This window comes from Polypterus senegalus, chromosome 3 (genome assembly GCF_016835505.1).
Source record: "Polypterus senegalus isolate Bchr_013 chromosome 3, ASM1683550v1, whole genome shotgun sequence".
Taxonomy (NCBI): Eukaryota; Metazoa; Chordata; class Cladistia; order Polypteriformes; family Polypteridae; genus Polypterus; species Polypterus senegalus.
The window spans coordinates 42025775-42043409 of NC_053156.1; the positions used below are offsets into that span (position 1 = coordinate 42025775).

A 17635-nucleotide genomic window follows, 5' to 3' on the forward strand; every position below is an offset into this window, starting at 1 on the left:
ATTCATAAATAGTCTGGCAGTATCAGGTAGAGACCATTTCTTTTTGTGTGTTGCACATATGTTACAGTTGTGCTATAAAGGTTGTGCACCCTTTTGAATATTCTCTTTCTGCATAAACATATCCTAAAATATGAATAGACTTTTACATAAGTCTTAAAACTAGATAAAGAAAACCCAATTAAACAAGTGACACAAAATATCGTACTTGTTATTTTTATTTAAAGAAGAGAATTGTTCTAAGTTACATATTTGTGTATGAAAAAGTATGTGAATGTTTACGGTTACCTATTACAGTACATGTTTGGATGTTTCAATCAATAGGGTGAGTGTGGGAGGCTCTGTCCTATTTAAAGAACATCAATCTGGGTCTTCACTATCAAAAAAGTCTGATCTTCACTACATAGGTTTGTTGAAGTATGTTTCGCCTTGATCAAATGAGATCTCTGAGAACACCAGAAAAAAAAAAAATGCTATTAAAGTGGAAAAGTTTACAAAACCAATTCCAAAAATGTTGGGGCTCCACCTTTCCACGGTCAGGCATGTCATGCACAAATGGAGAAAACTCCAGCACCACTTTTACCCTCTACAGGAGTGGTTTACCAACCCAGATCACTCCAAGAATAAGGCATGTAATATTCCAAGAGGTCACAAAGAGCCTCAGGCAATTGAAATATAATATTCTCTAATTTCAAAGTCAGCATTCATTTATTGGTTTAGAAGGAAAAAGACAAGTGATTGACATTGAGTCTGTGTAATAAGTGTGTTTTAACAACTGTAGGTTGGATATTGCTGTAAGTATGTTTTCTCCTTTTAGTCCCTAGCAGACATTTCTAGGAATAGGCTGAACTTGTTTCAATAAAAATTCTGCACCATTAATTTGACATCTGCATGATATACAGCAGATGGAGTAACCTGGATTCTACTGAGTAAACCAAAGTGGGTCAAATGTCTTTCTCTTGTCTGCATTTCTTACATTTGTAGAGGTGTTTGGAATGTACCCTACATCACACAGATCTACCTGATCAAAGGAGAAACGCTACGCAAAGAGCTAGCTCAGATCAACATGTTTTCTCACGAGGTCATGGATCCAGATATGGTCTTCTGCAGAAATATCCGTGAGCAGGTTAGATTTCATCTTGGTGTTTCACCTAGCATCCATATTCTGCCTCCCTAACAGATGTTGGCTGTCCTTCTGCCCATAAGTAACCTTATATGCATTTAATTATTTCAGTTTATATGATACATCGAGAAGGACTGTGGTGCAGTTGCCCAGAAGTCGCTGCTAGCAACTCACACTTTTATTCCTTTTGTGCAACTTTATCTTTGTAGCGCCTCAAATTCTTTAAATGACTGGTGGGATTTTGTGCCTTGGGGTAGCCTCACAATATGGATGGACTCTCTTTCTCTTTCCATTGGCAGTGCCTTATGCACTTTTCATGTTTCTGTTGCATGTCTGTAAGTTAATGCTAAAGTGCAGCGATAGACTTATAACTATCTTCATTTGGGTCTTCAGGGTATCTTTATGTACATCAGCAATCGAGATGATTTTGGACGCCTCATCGCCTCAAACAATTACAACACGAGTCGACTGCACAGTGACTTGTGGCAGATCTTTGACAACCCAGTGGTGAGCAAATACAATCGTTATAAAATAGTTGTGAATGGACATGGCTTATCTTGTCAGTCTTGCCTGCAATAGATCAAATCTAAATACTGTATGTCATTTTTGTTTTTAGTGCCTATCTCTTATAGCTGCAGTGATAGATTGTAAATCTCTGGATTGGGTGTTTGTAGCTCTGCATGGACTGATCTTTCTAAACCAAATTCTGAATTAACATTTCAAAATTATTCTGCTTCAGGTGGAGAAAACAAGCATGTCTGTTTGTTTCCAAGAGATTGATATACTCAAAAAATAATGCTGTACAAGACTGCGGTGCATTAAATATATATTAAAAAAAGAGTTTTTTGAAACCTCTTTTTTGAAAAGATAAAAGGGCAAACACATTCCTGGTTGGGATAATGACATGAACACACTGTTTATCGGTAACTCAAAATCATCCTTATAGATTTTGAGATTTAGGAAGTGCTCTGAATAGTTGTACTGCATGTATTTTTTTTTACTTTCGACAATTTATTTAAAACTGTTCTTTTTTTCTCTTTTATGCTATTTCTAATTGATTTGATCAATGGCTTAGAGGAGTAACTTCTTTCTAAGTGATATTTCTTTGTATTTTAGGACTGGAAGGAAAAATACATCCATGAAAATTATTCCAAAATATTTGAGGAAGATGGAGATGATGTTGTGGAAGAGGTGATGAACTTTGAATTATATCATCTGGTTCAAAGAAGTTTTCCGGTCATGTCAAAATATATAATTCTCCAATGTTGAACAGGAGAGCATTTTAAGTGCAGGGTGTAAATAAAGAAAGGGCACTGTAAACTTTTTGCATCCTAGAGGAAAACTGCCAGTTTGTATTGCAACTGCCAATATGTCTGTAGATCAAAAAGCAGTTTGTAAGTTTCATACTTTTATTTTCTATTTTTCACCTAGTGTCTTCCCCTTTAGCAATATGCTTAAGTAAGAAATTATTCTGGAATGAAATGTCATCTTATCCCTGGCCAGCATTGAGCATTGGCCAGTTTAAGCCCACAAGTAAACTTATGAAAAGCAGAAATTCATTTCATTACTTATAGATTGCTGAATTAGAACATAAGAAATTTTGGAAAGAAAATGGGACCATGTAATCCAGTAGTTTGTTTTGATTAGGTAACAGCTATATTTTCTTAATAGTCCTTTGAGTTGGGATATTGATCTACATAACTGAATTGTTTTGTCCTGATTCCTATCATTTCTTTTTTGTAAACACTGGAGTAGTGGTGATTTTCGTAGTGTTACTTGGTGTGTACTTGTAATGATTGGTCTGGCAATGCTATGATTAACATCCACTGTCTAAAAGGAATAGTCTTTGTTACTTACTCCATGTAGTTTGTAGTGATGACTGAGAAAAAGTAAATAAATCAAGATCAAAATGTTTATGATATAACACAAGCTAATAGTGACCAATGCTGCACAATGGCAAACAATGTGAATTTATTTCCTGAGGTAAGTAACAAAAAATGTTTGGGTGGGACATTCCTTTAATTACTACATTACATTGCCTACAGTCTCTTAACAAAAAGGTTACTTTACTCAGAAAAGAATACCAACATGTGAGTGAGTATACATGTGTGTGAATATGCCCTGCAGTGGTCTGATGTGCCATCCAAGGCTTGTTCTCACCTTGTACTCAATGTTGCCAGGCTAGGCACTGGCTCCCTACTCCCTGAAAAAGGTAAGTGGATGAGTAGATCCTACTACCTGGAAGTTAACTTTGAGCCAAAGTAGCGCACAATCTTGCCAAGTATCATGACGTAATGTAAGCCATTAGTTTTTTTATATTTAGGTAATATGTGGAAGTATTTTTTAAATGTTGTAATGAAGCCTATTGTTGCCACTAGGGGGTCATCAAAGAGCCCCAAACCCCAGACACAATTACTTCCACTCCAATTACGAGTTCAAATAAGCATTACTTATCAAGGCATCTTCAGACAGGCTTCATCCAAATTAACACATATTTGATGTATGATCTCTTCCTTTGTGTACCGCCAACGTTCATTCTTGTCCTTTCTTCAGTATCTTTTTGTGCTTCAACCTCTCTTGGCTGGTGTTTCCTCTCTCAGTCACATTCCCATAAAGCCTGCTTCTCGTACTTTGTCACTTTGAGGTGCATTGTTTGCTTCCTGTCTGCTTTTTGACTGCCACCAATGGCAGGTAGGCTCTCATTACTTGCTTTGAAAACATGATTTGGTTTCTTAAAAGTATTTCACATGTTTGAAGGTGACTTTTAGCGTTCTTCCTACCTTTCCTTGGTATCCTTGTGTGTTTCAACCTGTCTTGACTGGTCTTGGTCACATAAGACTGAACAACCAAAGCAAAACTGATAAACAGTGGAACCGAACACACACACGCACACACGCTCTAGTGTTTTATTATATAGTACATCTGTATATAGGTTTTTGTGGTCTCAGAACTTAATTTTGCCATCAGGATTTAGATTATACATTATTTTCTAGTGGTTATATAATTTTTTTTTTTTGCATATTTTTCTAGCACTGTCTTTGTATTCCTTTGTGCCGCAATTTTATGCATTAATTGTTATGGTGTTGCTATGCAACAACACTTGAAAGTGCTCAGTGTTGATGTTATCACCGTGATAGGATCAAAGATTGGCACCATGCACTTCCTAGCTATTTGAGTTTGTGGAAAAATCTAAACAAATATTTGCATGGTTGCTATTGTTATTAGTGTTTCTGGCTTTGATTTTGATTTTTGGTTTATCACTTTGGTTTAGGAACAGATAGGACGTATTCTCAGTATCAACTCTTTTTCTGGTTTTCTGACATTTCTCTTCCTGGTCAACAATAATTCTAGTTTGCCCTGCTTTCTTTTGGCAAACATAACATGCAATTTCAACCTGATACTGTTATATGTACATTTAGATTTGTTAGTATTCTTAAGATTTTGCTAAATGTTAACTGTTAAGTGTTACCTAGTTGGTTAAATATGTTTGCTCTGATGTTTTGTATTTTTATCAGCTTGCTGATCAATTATATCATTCCATTTGGTGCAATTTCCTGATTGCTACATTTAAGTTCTGTTTGATCTCCTTTAGTCTTAATTTTTTTTCTTCACTCTGTTACAGCCATGTCCAGATGTATATTGGTTCCCTGTGTTTTCTGACAAGATGTGTGATGAGTTGGTGGAGGAGATGGAAAACTATGGCCAGTGGTCAGGAGGAAAACATGAGGTGAGCATTTTATAGGTGTGGTCAATTTTTTTTTTTTTTTTTAAGTTCCAAAAATCGACACAAAGGTTATATCACCACGTGCTTCAGAATTTATAGGCTACATTTTTGTGCAGCACCTGGTAATTTATCTGAAACATGTTTTTTTGTGATATGTAGTCAGGATTAAGAAGACAAACCTTGTAATATCTTTAAATAAAGATTGTCTTGTAAATCAATTGAGTGCTGAAGGTGCTATACTGTACACATCAAAATGAATTTCTTAATATGCATACTAGTTGCTAGTATCATACAGTATATTTCAGTAATGCAAGAATACCAGTAATACAAAGGTGCTTTTTATTTATTCAAGAATGTTTTCCTATCTTAGCTGCAAGCCAGGTAATCAGTTGTTTCAAAACTTGTTATGTGTACTTCTATGAAATTGGGCAAATCGCAAGTGAAATTCTGCAGTTGATAAAGCTAAAAATGTTGTATCACTGACCATCTCATTTACAGATAAAATTTTCAATACTAAGTTTTCATTAAATCTTAAATTGCAGTATTGAAAATTAATATAGCTTCATCCTTTAATGTAGTGCTTGAAGCAGCCTGGCACAACATTAATTTAACGAATCATCGTTTTGAAACGTAGTATCAAGTAAGAGAAATACTTTTATGCAGAGCACATTATGATGGATTCCATATATTGGGTATGCTTATTACTTGGGTGGCACAATGGTGCAGTGCTTACTGTGGCAACCTCATGCCCCCAAGTGTTTGTTTTACATTCCTCCCTGTGAGAAGCTCCTCCAGACTTATTGATTTTCCTCCCACATACTAAATATTGTATTTGGTTAACTTGTAGCTCTACTAATTTGTAATTTCTTATGTGAGTGAGTATACATGTGTGTGAATATGCCCTGCAGTGGTCTGGTGTGCCATCCAAGGCTTGTTCTCACATTGTACTCAATGTTGCCAGGCTAGGCACTGGCTCCCTACTCCCTGAAAAGGGTAAGTGGATGAGTAGATCCTACTTCCTGGAAGTTAACTTTGAGCCAAAGTAGCGCACAATCTTGCCAAGTATCGTGATGTAATGTAAGCCATTTGTTTTTTTTATATTAGGTAATATGTGGAAGTAATTTTTAAATGTTGTAATGAAGCCTATTATTGCCACTAGGGGGTCATCAAAGAGCCCCCAACCCCAGACACAATTACTCCAATTACGAGTACAAATAAACATTACTTATCAAGGCATCTTCAGACAGGCTTCATCCAAATTAACACAAACTAAAACACATATCTTTCCTTCTTCCTCTCCACTCCTCCCAGGCTTTGTCCTTCCTTGAGTCCAGACTCCATTTCCTTTGGTGAAGCAGAGTGGCTTCCTTCATGCTAGGCCCGGGATTACTTCCTGTACCACCACACTGCACTAAGAAAACACTTCTGGGTCAGAGGTAGAACCTTCATAAAAAAAAGAATACTCCTTCCCGCAGCTCTCCTTCAAGTTTCCAAAGAAAACCAGCAGGGCTGCCCTTTGGGACTATAACTCCCATAAAGCCCTGTGGTTATCCACATGGGAGATTCACTGGCAGGATCCACCTATTATACTGGATGAACACATGGCCCTAGGAGGCTGCCTCCATCCATCCATTATGAAGGTTCTGTAGCTGGGTAGGGAGCCAAGGTTAAGAAACACTGTCCTCATCTTTTCTGGTGTCACAACCCACCTTTTGCCATTTAAGTGTCTTCGCAACCTATCAAAGGGTTGGGGGAGGGTCCACCTTGGTGATTTGAGTACAACCTTAGGGGGGTGGGTGCAGATGGTTGTAGCCACTACCATTATAAACAATAACAATTTGTGGCCCAGTGGTTGAAAAACACTGCTCTGTGATACAAGTAATTGTATTATTTTTGGTTTCACATATTATATGTGTTTTGTTAATGGTTAAATAAGGAGGTGCAACAAAACATATTTTGCTGTAACCCAAGGTAGAGGTTACTCAAAATTGTGGGGGCTTTCCTATTTTTTAACTGTTTGGACCACATACCACATGTCAGTTCTAATTCCACATTTGAAACTAGTTATACCCCATCCTGCTCATATACAGTACAATATTACAATACTGTATACAAAATATGGATTTAGATTTTATTTTTTTTTTTAATCTTTGGGAGGCAAGGTTGCCGATAGTAATGTATAACCTGGTATTTGGACCTTAGTTTTCAGGGTGGACTGAGGTGCACTTGCACTCTTTTTGTTTGTTGATACATTCTATTTTATGAGCCAAAGTGAATGTTAAATTTAAATTTATTTTTTTTTTATACATTTTTCCATGAGGAAAAGCAGTAAATGAAAGGATGGAACCTACTTTGTTTACAAGGTACTGTAAAGGCCTCCTTAAAACACTAAAAGAAGGACTTATGTACGTAGTTTTGTACTTAGAAACCTTCTTTTCTAACTGGAGAAAAATGTGACACTTACCATCTGTTTGAAAAGAATCCCCCTGTCCTTTTCCTCCGTGTACTTTCATATGTTGCCAATTTGTTTCTCACAGGAATGCACAGTGCTTAATATAACAAAGTATTGCTTCCTCCATAATTAATTCAGCTGGTGCTTATATTCACTTTGCATGCTTAGCTTTGCCATTCTCAGAACTAAAAACAACCATGTAGTGTGTGAATCGCCACATTCCTATTAGCCAGCCATTGCTGTGCCATACACCAGATCAACTTCTGTTCTTCATATTTAGTTGTGCAAATACTAGTTCTCTACTTTTTTCTCTTATTTTCTCCATTAAACTCTGTCTGGGAATCCGTGGTTTTCTATCCACTTTCAATATGTTTGAATAATTGTAACAAGTAAGACAAGTAAGCATATGGTGCTTAATCTACAATTCGAATTTTTGTCTTTGTTAGCCTTTTTGAGAAATTATTTTTATCAAATATGAAAATAATTTCTAAGTGTAAGTTATTCATCCATTTGTTTGAACCTACATTTTTCCAGCACCAAGTTACAAGAAGCCAGAACATGTCCAAGCACAACTAGACACAATTTAGTTCAATTTGTTTTTGTATAACACACTTCACTAAGTAATCATGCAGAGCACCTGCACAGATCCATAACTATAGTATGAAAAGAGTTTGTTAAGCAGACAGTGAACAAACCTCATGTTAATTCTGTCAGGCTATGAAACAACAAAACTGAAAAAGCGGTCATGATTTTCAAACCAGTGTGTTTTTTCTCAATTGCTTGTCTTGCCTGGAGATGAGTTGTTTGGTGTTCTGGAAAATGTGGTCTGGAAGCTGAAAGAGAGGGATTAGTGATGTGCGGGGAGGAAATGGGCTCAGAGGAATTCTTCTGGGTTGTAATAGTAGTGAGAGTAAGATAAGTGAAGACATGTTTAAAGCCTTGTGTTCCCTAAATGGCCTTCCCGGGTGCCTGCCTCAAACTGACACTGAAAATTAATAAGCCATGTAACGTTTACATACAGGAGGACACCAACTACTTTCAACACACAGTCAAATAGATCAGACAACATTAAATAATGTACAGAAAAATGGAAAAATGCCAATTTGATAACAAGAGAGGAAAAACCAATACAGACAGAAGGCAGAAACAATTTGTGGAGAAGGAAGCCAGTCCATCACAGTACACCCTAACACGGGGAGTCACACTAGTTCAGTGGATACATTCAACCTAAAATGCACATCTCTTATAAGTGATGACCTGGGGATATTTTGAGGAATTCAGGTTGGAGAGAGAAATCATAAACTCTACAGCAAAGTGTGATTAGGTGGAATTTTTGTACTAGAACATCATTTAGATATTTAATCAAGCTGTGTGTTTTTAATTACATGTTTTGATGCCTGTCCTATAAATAAATCCTTTGGATTATATTACTAAAGAATGCCAGTTTCTACCATTTGGATTATTTAAATGCAGCAGTGTGAAAAATACATTTATACACAAAAAAAGACAGACGTATGGCATTGTCATGAAATAGAGTACGATTATTGCTGGTTTGTTGGTTATACTCAAGATGGTAACTTAGGGAATAAGCCAACTTAAAAAATACTAAACTGCTTATCTGCAAAGAAAAAACAGACTACTAAAAGAAGACTCCTAAAATTGCTAAACAGAGGCCGAAACTAAAGCTAATTCTATGTTTGCAATTAGGACAACCGTCTTTCCGGCGGCTATGAGAATGTGCCAACTGTGGACATCCACATGAATCAGGTTGGTTTTGAAAAAGAGTGGCTGAAATTCCTGAAGGAGTACATTGCTCCAGTGACAGAGAAGCTCTACCCTGGTTATTATGCAAAGGTAAGTTGTTTATTTACCCTAAATACAAAGAGGACTGTTTGGCATATGTTAGGTAGATTGCCCAGAGGAGACTGGGCGGTCTCTTGGTCTGGAACCCCTACAGATTTTATTTTTTTTTATTCTATGTTAATTAATGTTGACTTATGTTTATCTTTTATTGTGTCTTCTATTTCTCTATTCATTTTGTAAAGCACTTTGAGCTACATTTTTTAGTATGAATATGTGCTATATAAATAGATGTTGATTGATTGATTGATTGATTTTATTTATTTATATATTTATTTATTTTTAAAAACGATGGGAGCTACTTATGTAAACCAGTCACTACACTTTTTATGCCAAGTATTTAAGTCTTTCTCTTGGATTTCTTTCATCTTCACTTTCATTGTCTGCAGGCAAAAGCAGTGATGAACTTTGTTGTTCGCTACCGTCCAGATGAGCAGCCCTCACTACGGCCACACCATGACTCTTCAACGTTCACCATCAACATTGCTTTGAATCGAAAAGGCATCGACTTCCAGGTACCTTGAACTGAAAAAAAATGTTTGTTGTATATGAAGGTATCAGCTATCCTGTTCTGCTATTAAAATAAGTAGCAGCAGCTTGTGATTTTCAAGTGATTCAGTGATGTCAGTCAGAGTCTGAAAATCATCAGACAGAAAGAACATGATCTGGTTGATGCAATGACTGCAATTAAGAGTCAATGCAAGCAAAGAAAATTAATATATAAACAAAAGACCCAAATCAATGTGCCTATTATTAAAATAGTCAACAGGATCCAAAGTATAACCCTCTCTGAACACAACTGAAACAGCCATTGTTTTCATATTATAGTTTTTTATTGTGAACTTCACACACAAACCAACTAGCTAATGGGTTGAACAGCAGAGCCCAAAACTTTCCAGAAGCTTGAAGTGTAACTCTAGGTAAGGCATTTAAACGGCCAGTGTAGAACCTTTGAAATAATTGTATTTATGATTCAAATGCATTAATGAATTTAAAGTTGATTTTCTGCTGAGCCAATCGCCAATTATAGTTGCTAACTGTCATAATTATCTACCAGAAGGTAAAACAAGCCTGTGTCCTCAGATCTCATTGGTATGTTGTTTTCTAAATGTCTGCCCATTGGTTTTTTTTTTTTTTTTTTTTTTGTCAATAACTACCTCTTGTGCTGGTTCCATAAAGATCAGTTAATATTTGTCTTCATAAGTATGTCTGAAATTGTACTAATTTGCAAAGTTTCGCCTGTGGTATTGTACTGTAGTGACATAATTGGACTCCTTAAAACTTTTCAGTAGTTTTGTTCTCAAGGTTTGTTTTTAAAAATCAAATCAAATCAAATAGCCTTTTATTGTCAATTTGCTTTATGTACAGAAGAATCGAAATACTGTTTCTCATCTTCGTAGTACAATAAAATATAAAAATATCGAAAAATAAAAAGTATATACCGTAGATCCTGGAATATAAGCCGACTCGGTATATTAGCCGACCCCCTTTTCTACTTACTAAATTACATGTACTTGCCGATGACAGGTATTTTAAGCCGACCCCCTTCTCCAAGCAAAATTTTCTACATTTCCTTAAAAGTGTCTCTTCAGGTATATTTATCATGTTTATCGGCGAGAATTTGAGACTGCCAGCATTTTTGATGGAAACCAGGAAGTGATTGCGGAGAAGTTTAGTAAAATGAAACCTTTGTATTGAAACTATATACGCAAATATGGTACATCGGCAGGTGGATTTCCGGAGACTCATTATAAATTTGATTAACTTAAATACGGAATACACTGGACCCTTGACTTAACTTAATTTGTTCGTGAAGGCTAACCCATAATGCGTTCCGAACCTCCCACTGCAACACTTACTTAACCTTTTCATAATAAAAAAGGGTTGCATAATGTGCATAATTTACCAAAACACCAATAATTTTTCTAATGTACTAACCAAAAAGTTATAAAAAGTGCCTAGCCTACCAGAAGTAGGCTAGATTAAGCTAGGAGCATGGCGGCGCGCATGGATGCAGTGTCTTAGGCCTCTCCTTTTCAGTGCACTTTTTTGTTGTTTTTGTACTTTTTTTTTTTTGCTTGTTTGTGCACGATCGGTTCGGCGAACATCCGCTCAACCCGTCAGAACCTTATAGACATCGGTGTCCAGAGCCAGACATCTGTTTCGAGTGTTTTTCATCACACGCACAACATCCCAGACAACATAGCTAGATCAGCAGGCTCTCCGTGGATTGTTGTCGGGTCTAGGAGACGACGCAGACGGAGGAGGGAAAGAAAGCAGAAGCAGGGCCGCAGATCCGGCATTATGCTAAGGCTAAAAACACAACCATACAAGCCCCATACAGAACTTGTTTTTTTTTTTGTTTTTTTTTTTTTTTGCAACTTCTTTGTATCTTTTCGCACCATTTGTTTATTTACTTGTTGTGTTCTACACATATGTCTGCACTGAAGGAGCTGCTTTTAATCTCATTGTACATGTGTATAGTGACAATAAAAGTCATTCTATTGTATTCTATTCTAGAAACTCACCATTTAATTTTGACATCTTTGGGCTGCAGGAAGGGAGGAGGAGGAGAATGAAACAGAAGGTGGTTATTGTTTAGAAGGAGCATCCTTATGTTGAGATGGTGGATTTCGACATGCTGTACATATTAGCGAGATCGGTCACACGAACAGTACTCTCATATTTCCACACAATTTCCATCTTTGTTTCGATTGTGATCGCTTTCTTTACCTTCTCTTCCTTCCTTAGCAATTATGTGTCTTGCTTGCATGATCTTAGTGAATTATATATATTTAGGTAAATCACTGCAATGACCGAAATTACATCCACAAACACATGTATCTGGGCTCCGATTGACGCTTACTAACGCTCTCGGTTGTTTGTTTACAATCGTGCAAGCGGATACACGTGACCGCATTCGGGTCGTAATGCAAGATGTTGGTCGTAAATCAAAACAAACATTTTTATTTTAAACTTCCCGATAATTTATTATAAATTTTATTAATAAAATCAACAACTAAAACACTTTTTTGAATAAATTCTTTATTTAATTTAAAGTACTGGCATGCAAACTTACTTCATCTGAAAGATGGCGCTGTGGTTTCATCATTAATTACTTCTGTATTCATCGGCAAAACTGGCATTGCACTGGAAATCTTGAATCTGAAACGATACTCGTTGTATAAGCTGACCCCCAAACTCCAAGCCAAAAATCTAGGACGAAATTCTCGGCTTGTATTCCTGAATCTACAGTAAGTATAATATATAAGATAAATAAAATTAGAACTTGTAAAGTAAACCTAACTACAATGTGCAATAAGCAGTAGTGCAAAAGCAAATTACAGTAAAAAGTGAGAAGGTGCATTATAGAGTAGCTTATGAGATGTACAAAAAGACAGTTATCAGCAGACGTAATATTGAGTCCTTATATAATACCAGCTGAAGTAGGGAACTTGGTAGATAATGACTCTTGTTATGGTCCAGGGGCAGGGGGCAAGGGGGGAAGATAGCGGACAGAGTTCAGCATCCTGAGAGCTTGGTGGATGAAGCTGTTTGACAGTCTTGTGGAGCGGGCCTGGAGGCTCCGGTACCTTTTCCCTGAGGGGAGGGGGCTGACGAGGGAATGTAAGGGGTGGGAAGAGTCCCCAGCAATGCTAATGGCTCTACAGGTAAGGTGGGTGTGGAAAATGTCCTTGAGGGAGGGCAGTGGGGCACCAATGATCTTACTGGCCGCATCCACTAACACTGTGGATTTTATTTGGCATTTTTAACACTGATCAAGAGAAAAAGACTCAATGTGAAAACAGATCTCTGCAAAATATTTGAATACAAAATAATCAATTCTGGAAGTATTCACCTTGTTCAAGTCAGTATTAAGTAGATGTACCATTGTCAGCCATAACAGCCTTGTATCTGCGTGCACAGGTCTCTGTCAGATTGCATACATAGACACTGCAGTTTTTCCCCATTCTTCTTTGCAGTAGCCCTCAAGATCTGTCGTGTTGCATGGAGATGGTGAGTGAACACCCTTTTTGAAGTCCAGCCACAAATTCTCAATTGTACTGAAATCTGGGCTTGTATTTGTCAAGTGTCTCAGTCACCCTTAGGAACTATACTAAAAGTCACACTAGGATAAGAATTTATTCTGCCTAAGACTTGGACATAAGAAGTATTTACAGAGCATTCTATTCCCAGGCCCTCTGAAAAAACACTGAGATGGAAAGAAAGAGATACACACATCCTAATGAGAATAAAGCCTGATAACAGACATGTTTATGCTCCAGGGATTGTTTCTGCCCTGCACACTATACATGCTGGGGTCAGGCTTTTTATCTCATGACCTCTCCTAATTCCAGTGAAGTTAGGATCAGTTTCCTAAATTAGGAAAATTGATAAAAATGCTTTTATTCGTACTCATAATAGTAACACTACAGTTGTGTCACTCTGAGATTTTTGAGCCAGTTGGAGTTGTTTTCCTACTCTGAGACATTTAATGAATACAGGTACTGGACTCTGACTCCAGGATATTAACATTGTTGTTTTGATGCCATTCCTGTATAGCTTTGGCTTTTATGCATGTGGTCTTTGTCTTGCTGGAAGTTTTGCCTTTTTCTGAAGGCAAAGGTTTCTTGCAGACTACATCGGCTTTTCCTCCAAGGTTTCCCTGTATTTCACTCTCTACCCTTACAAACTTCCCAGGACCTGCTGCAGAGGAGCAGCCCTACAGCGTGATTCTGACACCACTGTGCTTCACATTGGGGATGGTATGTTTCATGGCAATGTGTGGTGTTCAAACAAGGTATTTGGTCTGATAGCCAAAAACACAATTTTGGTCCCATCACACCACATAACCTTCTTCCAGCCGACTTGTTGGTCTGCCATGTGCCTTCTGGAAAACTTTTGCTGAGTTTTTAACAGTGGCTTTCTCTTTGCCCCTCTCTCATAAAGATGGGACTGGTAAAACACCCCGGCAATAGTTGATGTTTGCACAGTCTATCCAGTTTGAACCACTGTAGCTTGTAACTCCATTAGAGTTCTCAGAGGTCTCTTGGTGGTCTCCCTCAATAGTCTTCCTCTATGATCAATCAGTTTTTGGGCAGTCTGCTTTTAGTAGATTTACAGCCATGTCCTACTCTTTCCATTTATTAATGATTCAGTGATTTGGATATTTTCTTTTGTCCATCTACTAACTTAGGCATTTCAATCTCCTTTTCACAGAGTTCTGTTGTCTTCATTATGTAGGTTAGGACACATTACTGATTCACCAGAAGTTGGCCATTCCATAAAAAATTATTTATATGATAATCAATTGAAACCCCTGGACTGCACACAGGTGATCTCCATTTAATTAATTAGGTGATTTCTAATACATGTTGGCTGCACCAGTGATGATTCAAATGCATCTCATTAAAGGGATGAATACTTATATGAACAGTTGTTTTGTATTTGTAATTACTTTTGACCACTTTGCCGAGTTCTGGCTATGTGTTGACATTAAAGAGTCTTTGTCTCTTAAACAGTCAAAAATGCCAAATTAATCCATCTTTGATTCAATGTTGTATAACAATAAAATGTGAAAACTTCCAAGGGGTTGAATACTTTTTATAAGGTACTATATATGTCTGTCTTCATGAGAAAGCCTGTATTTCCTGTGACTTCACTAATGTTTTTCACTTATTGATTTCTTTCTATCTTACCTGCAGGGTGGTGGCTCTCACTTTATTCGCTACAAATGTAAGGCAGAAACGCCCAGAAAAGGCTGGTCCTTCATGCACCCAGGTCGACTGACACATTACCACGAGGGACTGCCAACAACGAATGGCACAAGATACATCATGGTTTCCTTTGTGGATCCATAGGACTCGACTGCCAGTCTTATTTTTATTTGTTTTTAAATGATGGGTTGGGACTGGGGAATGTGCCACAGTAGCCACAGATTTGTATCACAAAGTCTGGTGTGAAATTGAATCCAACTGCGGGTCCATCTTCCACTAATACTGAAATCGCATGTGGACATCTGCGGATGAAATTTCCTAATTGGCCAGTGCCCACAGGCACACAAGATCTGGAAGGAATGACATCATTTAAAAAAGTATTACCTCTGCTATTAACTTATTTATTGAAAGAATTGAGACTCCTTATTGTCCATCTGGGGAAAAAATGCTGAAATTATTGGTACTTTCATTTTGGATGGAAGCTTAGCAGATTATTTTTATTATGACTAATTTCTTTTATTACAGTGCCTTGTTGAAAACATTCAGACTTGAATAGGTCAGGACAATCTACATAAATGGAAGATTTGCTTTGGTCAAGTTGACAAAGAATGTTGTCATCTTCTCTTGCGCTCTCTCTCTCTCTCTCTCTCTCTCTCTCTCAGAATGAACATATTTGACAGCAAAGCAGAAAAGCTTAAAAGAAATTCATTCACTTTGAAATCTTCTTTAAATGAGGGAAACAAGTTCTAATAATATTGTTGTGCCATTGGGTACGTTAGATATGCCCTTTTAAACCATTTAAAGTCTTTATGCTCAGTCGGTGGGAGGATTCCATTTTTGGTATGGGTATGTGAGATTGAATGGTGAGGCAAGTGAATAAAGTGTCCTTTTTGAAACACTCATTATTATCGGTGTAGGAAAGGATTTCAATTTTTAATAATCTTGGAGTCCATTTATTATTATTGCTTTTTTACTCTTTTGACTTTGGAGGAAAAGAGTGGTAGGTTGGTGTTTGTAATATTAGGAGATCATTTTCTTGGAATTCCACTTAATAATGATCTTTTGATGTAATTCCATTACACCCTGTGAGTGTGAGATGGTCTGTAAAGAGTTTTCTTTTTAAATTGTAGTTCTTGTGGAAATAGAGGCTGATGATCTTTTCCTTCTACTAACCTCAAGAACAACAGAGTGGAGTCATTTGAATTTTCACTGCCAGCAGTTGATGATAGTTGCTGTTCCTGTATCTTATATTCTCAGTATAACCTAGGTGAAGACAGAATGATTCAGGTATCATGACTGGGTTGGAGTTTCATTTAGTAATCTTATAATTACTATAATATTTTTCTACCTTTTTCTATTATATAATTGTGATATGGGACATAAGTGTGATATGGCTATGTCCCAGTAAGCTAGAAGAGTGTGATCAACAGGACGTTTGTTCTAATTCTCAAGACTTCCACTGGGAGAGTTTCCTTTCTCGCCTATATTGCCATGTTTTGTTTGTTTGTTTTGTAGTGAGGAGTTGGTGAGTCTGTCCTTTTGTAACATTCACGTTATAGCTGTTTGGCTTATTGCAGATAATTCATAAGCTTTTTTTTTTTTTTAAGTCGTGTTCCCCTCATCACAAATATTGAAGCAAATTCTGCATTTAGAAATTTGTCAGGATTACAAAGCCCCTTACTCAAAGACAAGTAAATATGCAGGTGACATTTCAGAAATTCAGTTGCCTAGCAAAAAGTTTTCCAAATCAGTTTAATAACCAAATCAACTTGAGGCTTTGAAGCTTTAAAGTAACTTTTTTTGTTACGGTAGTAGGATAAAGTAAGCATTTTTTTTGCTAGAGATGTATTTGATCATTAGGATGTTTGGGGGATAGTGGTATATTAACAAAAAATAAATAAAAAGCAGCACAACTTCAAGAATTATGTTGCTAATCTTCTTGTTCCTGGTTAACTGTTAAATATTACAGCACCATCTGTTCCTTCTAATTTAATAATCAGTGTGAACCTCACAGCTTTCTTTGTGGAAACTGAGCAAAGATGTTAATTTCTGCAATTTTCCCTCCTTGTCTATTAGAATCCTTTATGATTGATTGAGAGAGAGAGTAATCAAGAGGAAGGATATGCTCGAATGAAAAGAGAGCAGGAGTGGGGGGGTTGATGGTGTCTGAGCCTTGAAGCTTCGTCATCCTCTACTTTATTGTGTTTTTTTGATCTTTCAGCCATTGTGCCGAATGTTATGTGATACAAACCAATTGCTGCCAAAGGAAAGTGCTTTCTGATTTAAATACCATGCCTGTTTCATTTCAAAGGGTTGACAATTAAAATACCTCTTAAACTCAAAGTACAATTCTAGTTATTAGATGAGTTTTTAAAATGCCATAAAAAAACAGTTGTAGTGTTAGAATCAATTTTTATGAAAACAATCAACTGAACTTGTGCTTTTGTTTTCTCTCTATTGCCTTGTACAAAGTGCATTAACTTATTTTTAATGCTGAGTAAACACGAAACACTTTTTAAAAAACATCTTTTCATTTATTTTTCTTTTGTGAAATATGTTGAGGAAACATTATCTGTGTTTATTTGTTTACGTGGTCCAAATTCCATTTGTTTACCATCACAGATCTCCCACTATACAGTGGATTCAGACATTATTCAATCCCACATTTTGTTACATTGCAGCAAATTCATTTCCCCCCCCTATCAAGCAACTCATAATACCCTAGAATGATAACCAGGTTTTTAGAAATGTTTGCAGATTCA

At 36.8% G+C, this 17635-nt stretch overlaps 1 protein-coding gene across 1 annotated transcript in view; it reads left to right on the forward strand.

Moving 5' to 3' along the window:
* plod3 (procollagen-lysine, 2-oxoglutarate 5-dioxygenase 3) overlaps positions 1-17398 on the forward strand; it is a 70385-nt gene extending 52987 nt beyond the window's left edge. The window contains exons 13-19 of the mRNA XM_039747043.1: positions 982-1123; positions 1514-1627; positions 2237-2311; positions 4743-4847; positions 9004-9150; positions 9546-9671; positions 14862-17398. Of these exons, the coding sequence (XP_039602977.1) occupies positions 982-1123; positions 1514-1627; positions 2237-2311; positions 4743-4847; positions 9004-9150; positions 9546-9671; positions 14862-15017 (865 nt within the window). The 3' untranslated portion in view covers positions 15018-17398. The remainder of the gene's footprint in view (positions 1-981; positions 1124-1513; positions 1628-2236; positions 2312-4742; positions 4848-9003; positions 9151-9545; positions 9672-14861) is intronic.
* Positions 17399-17635: the final 237 nt, after the last annotated feature.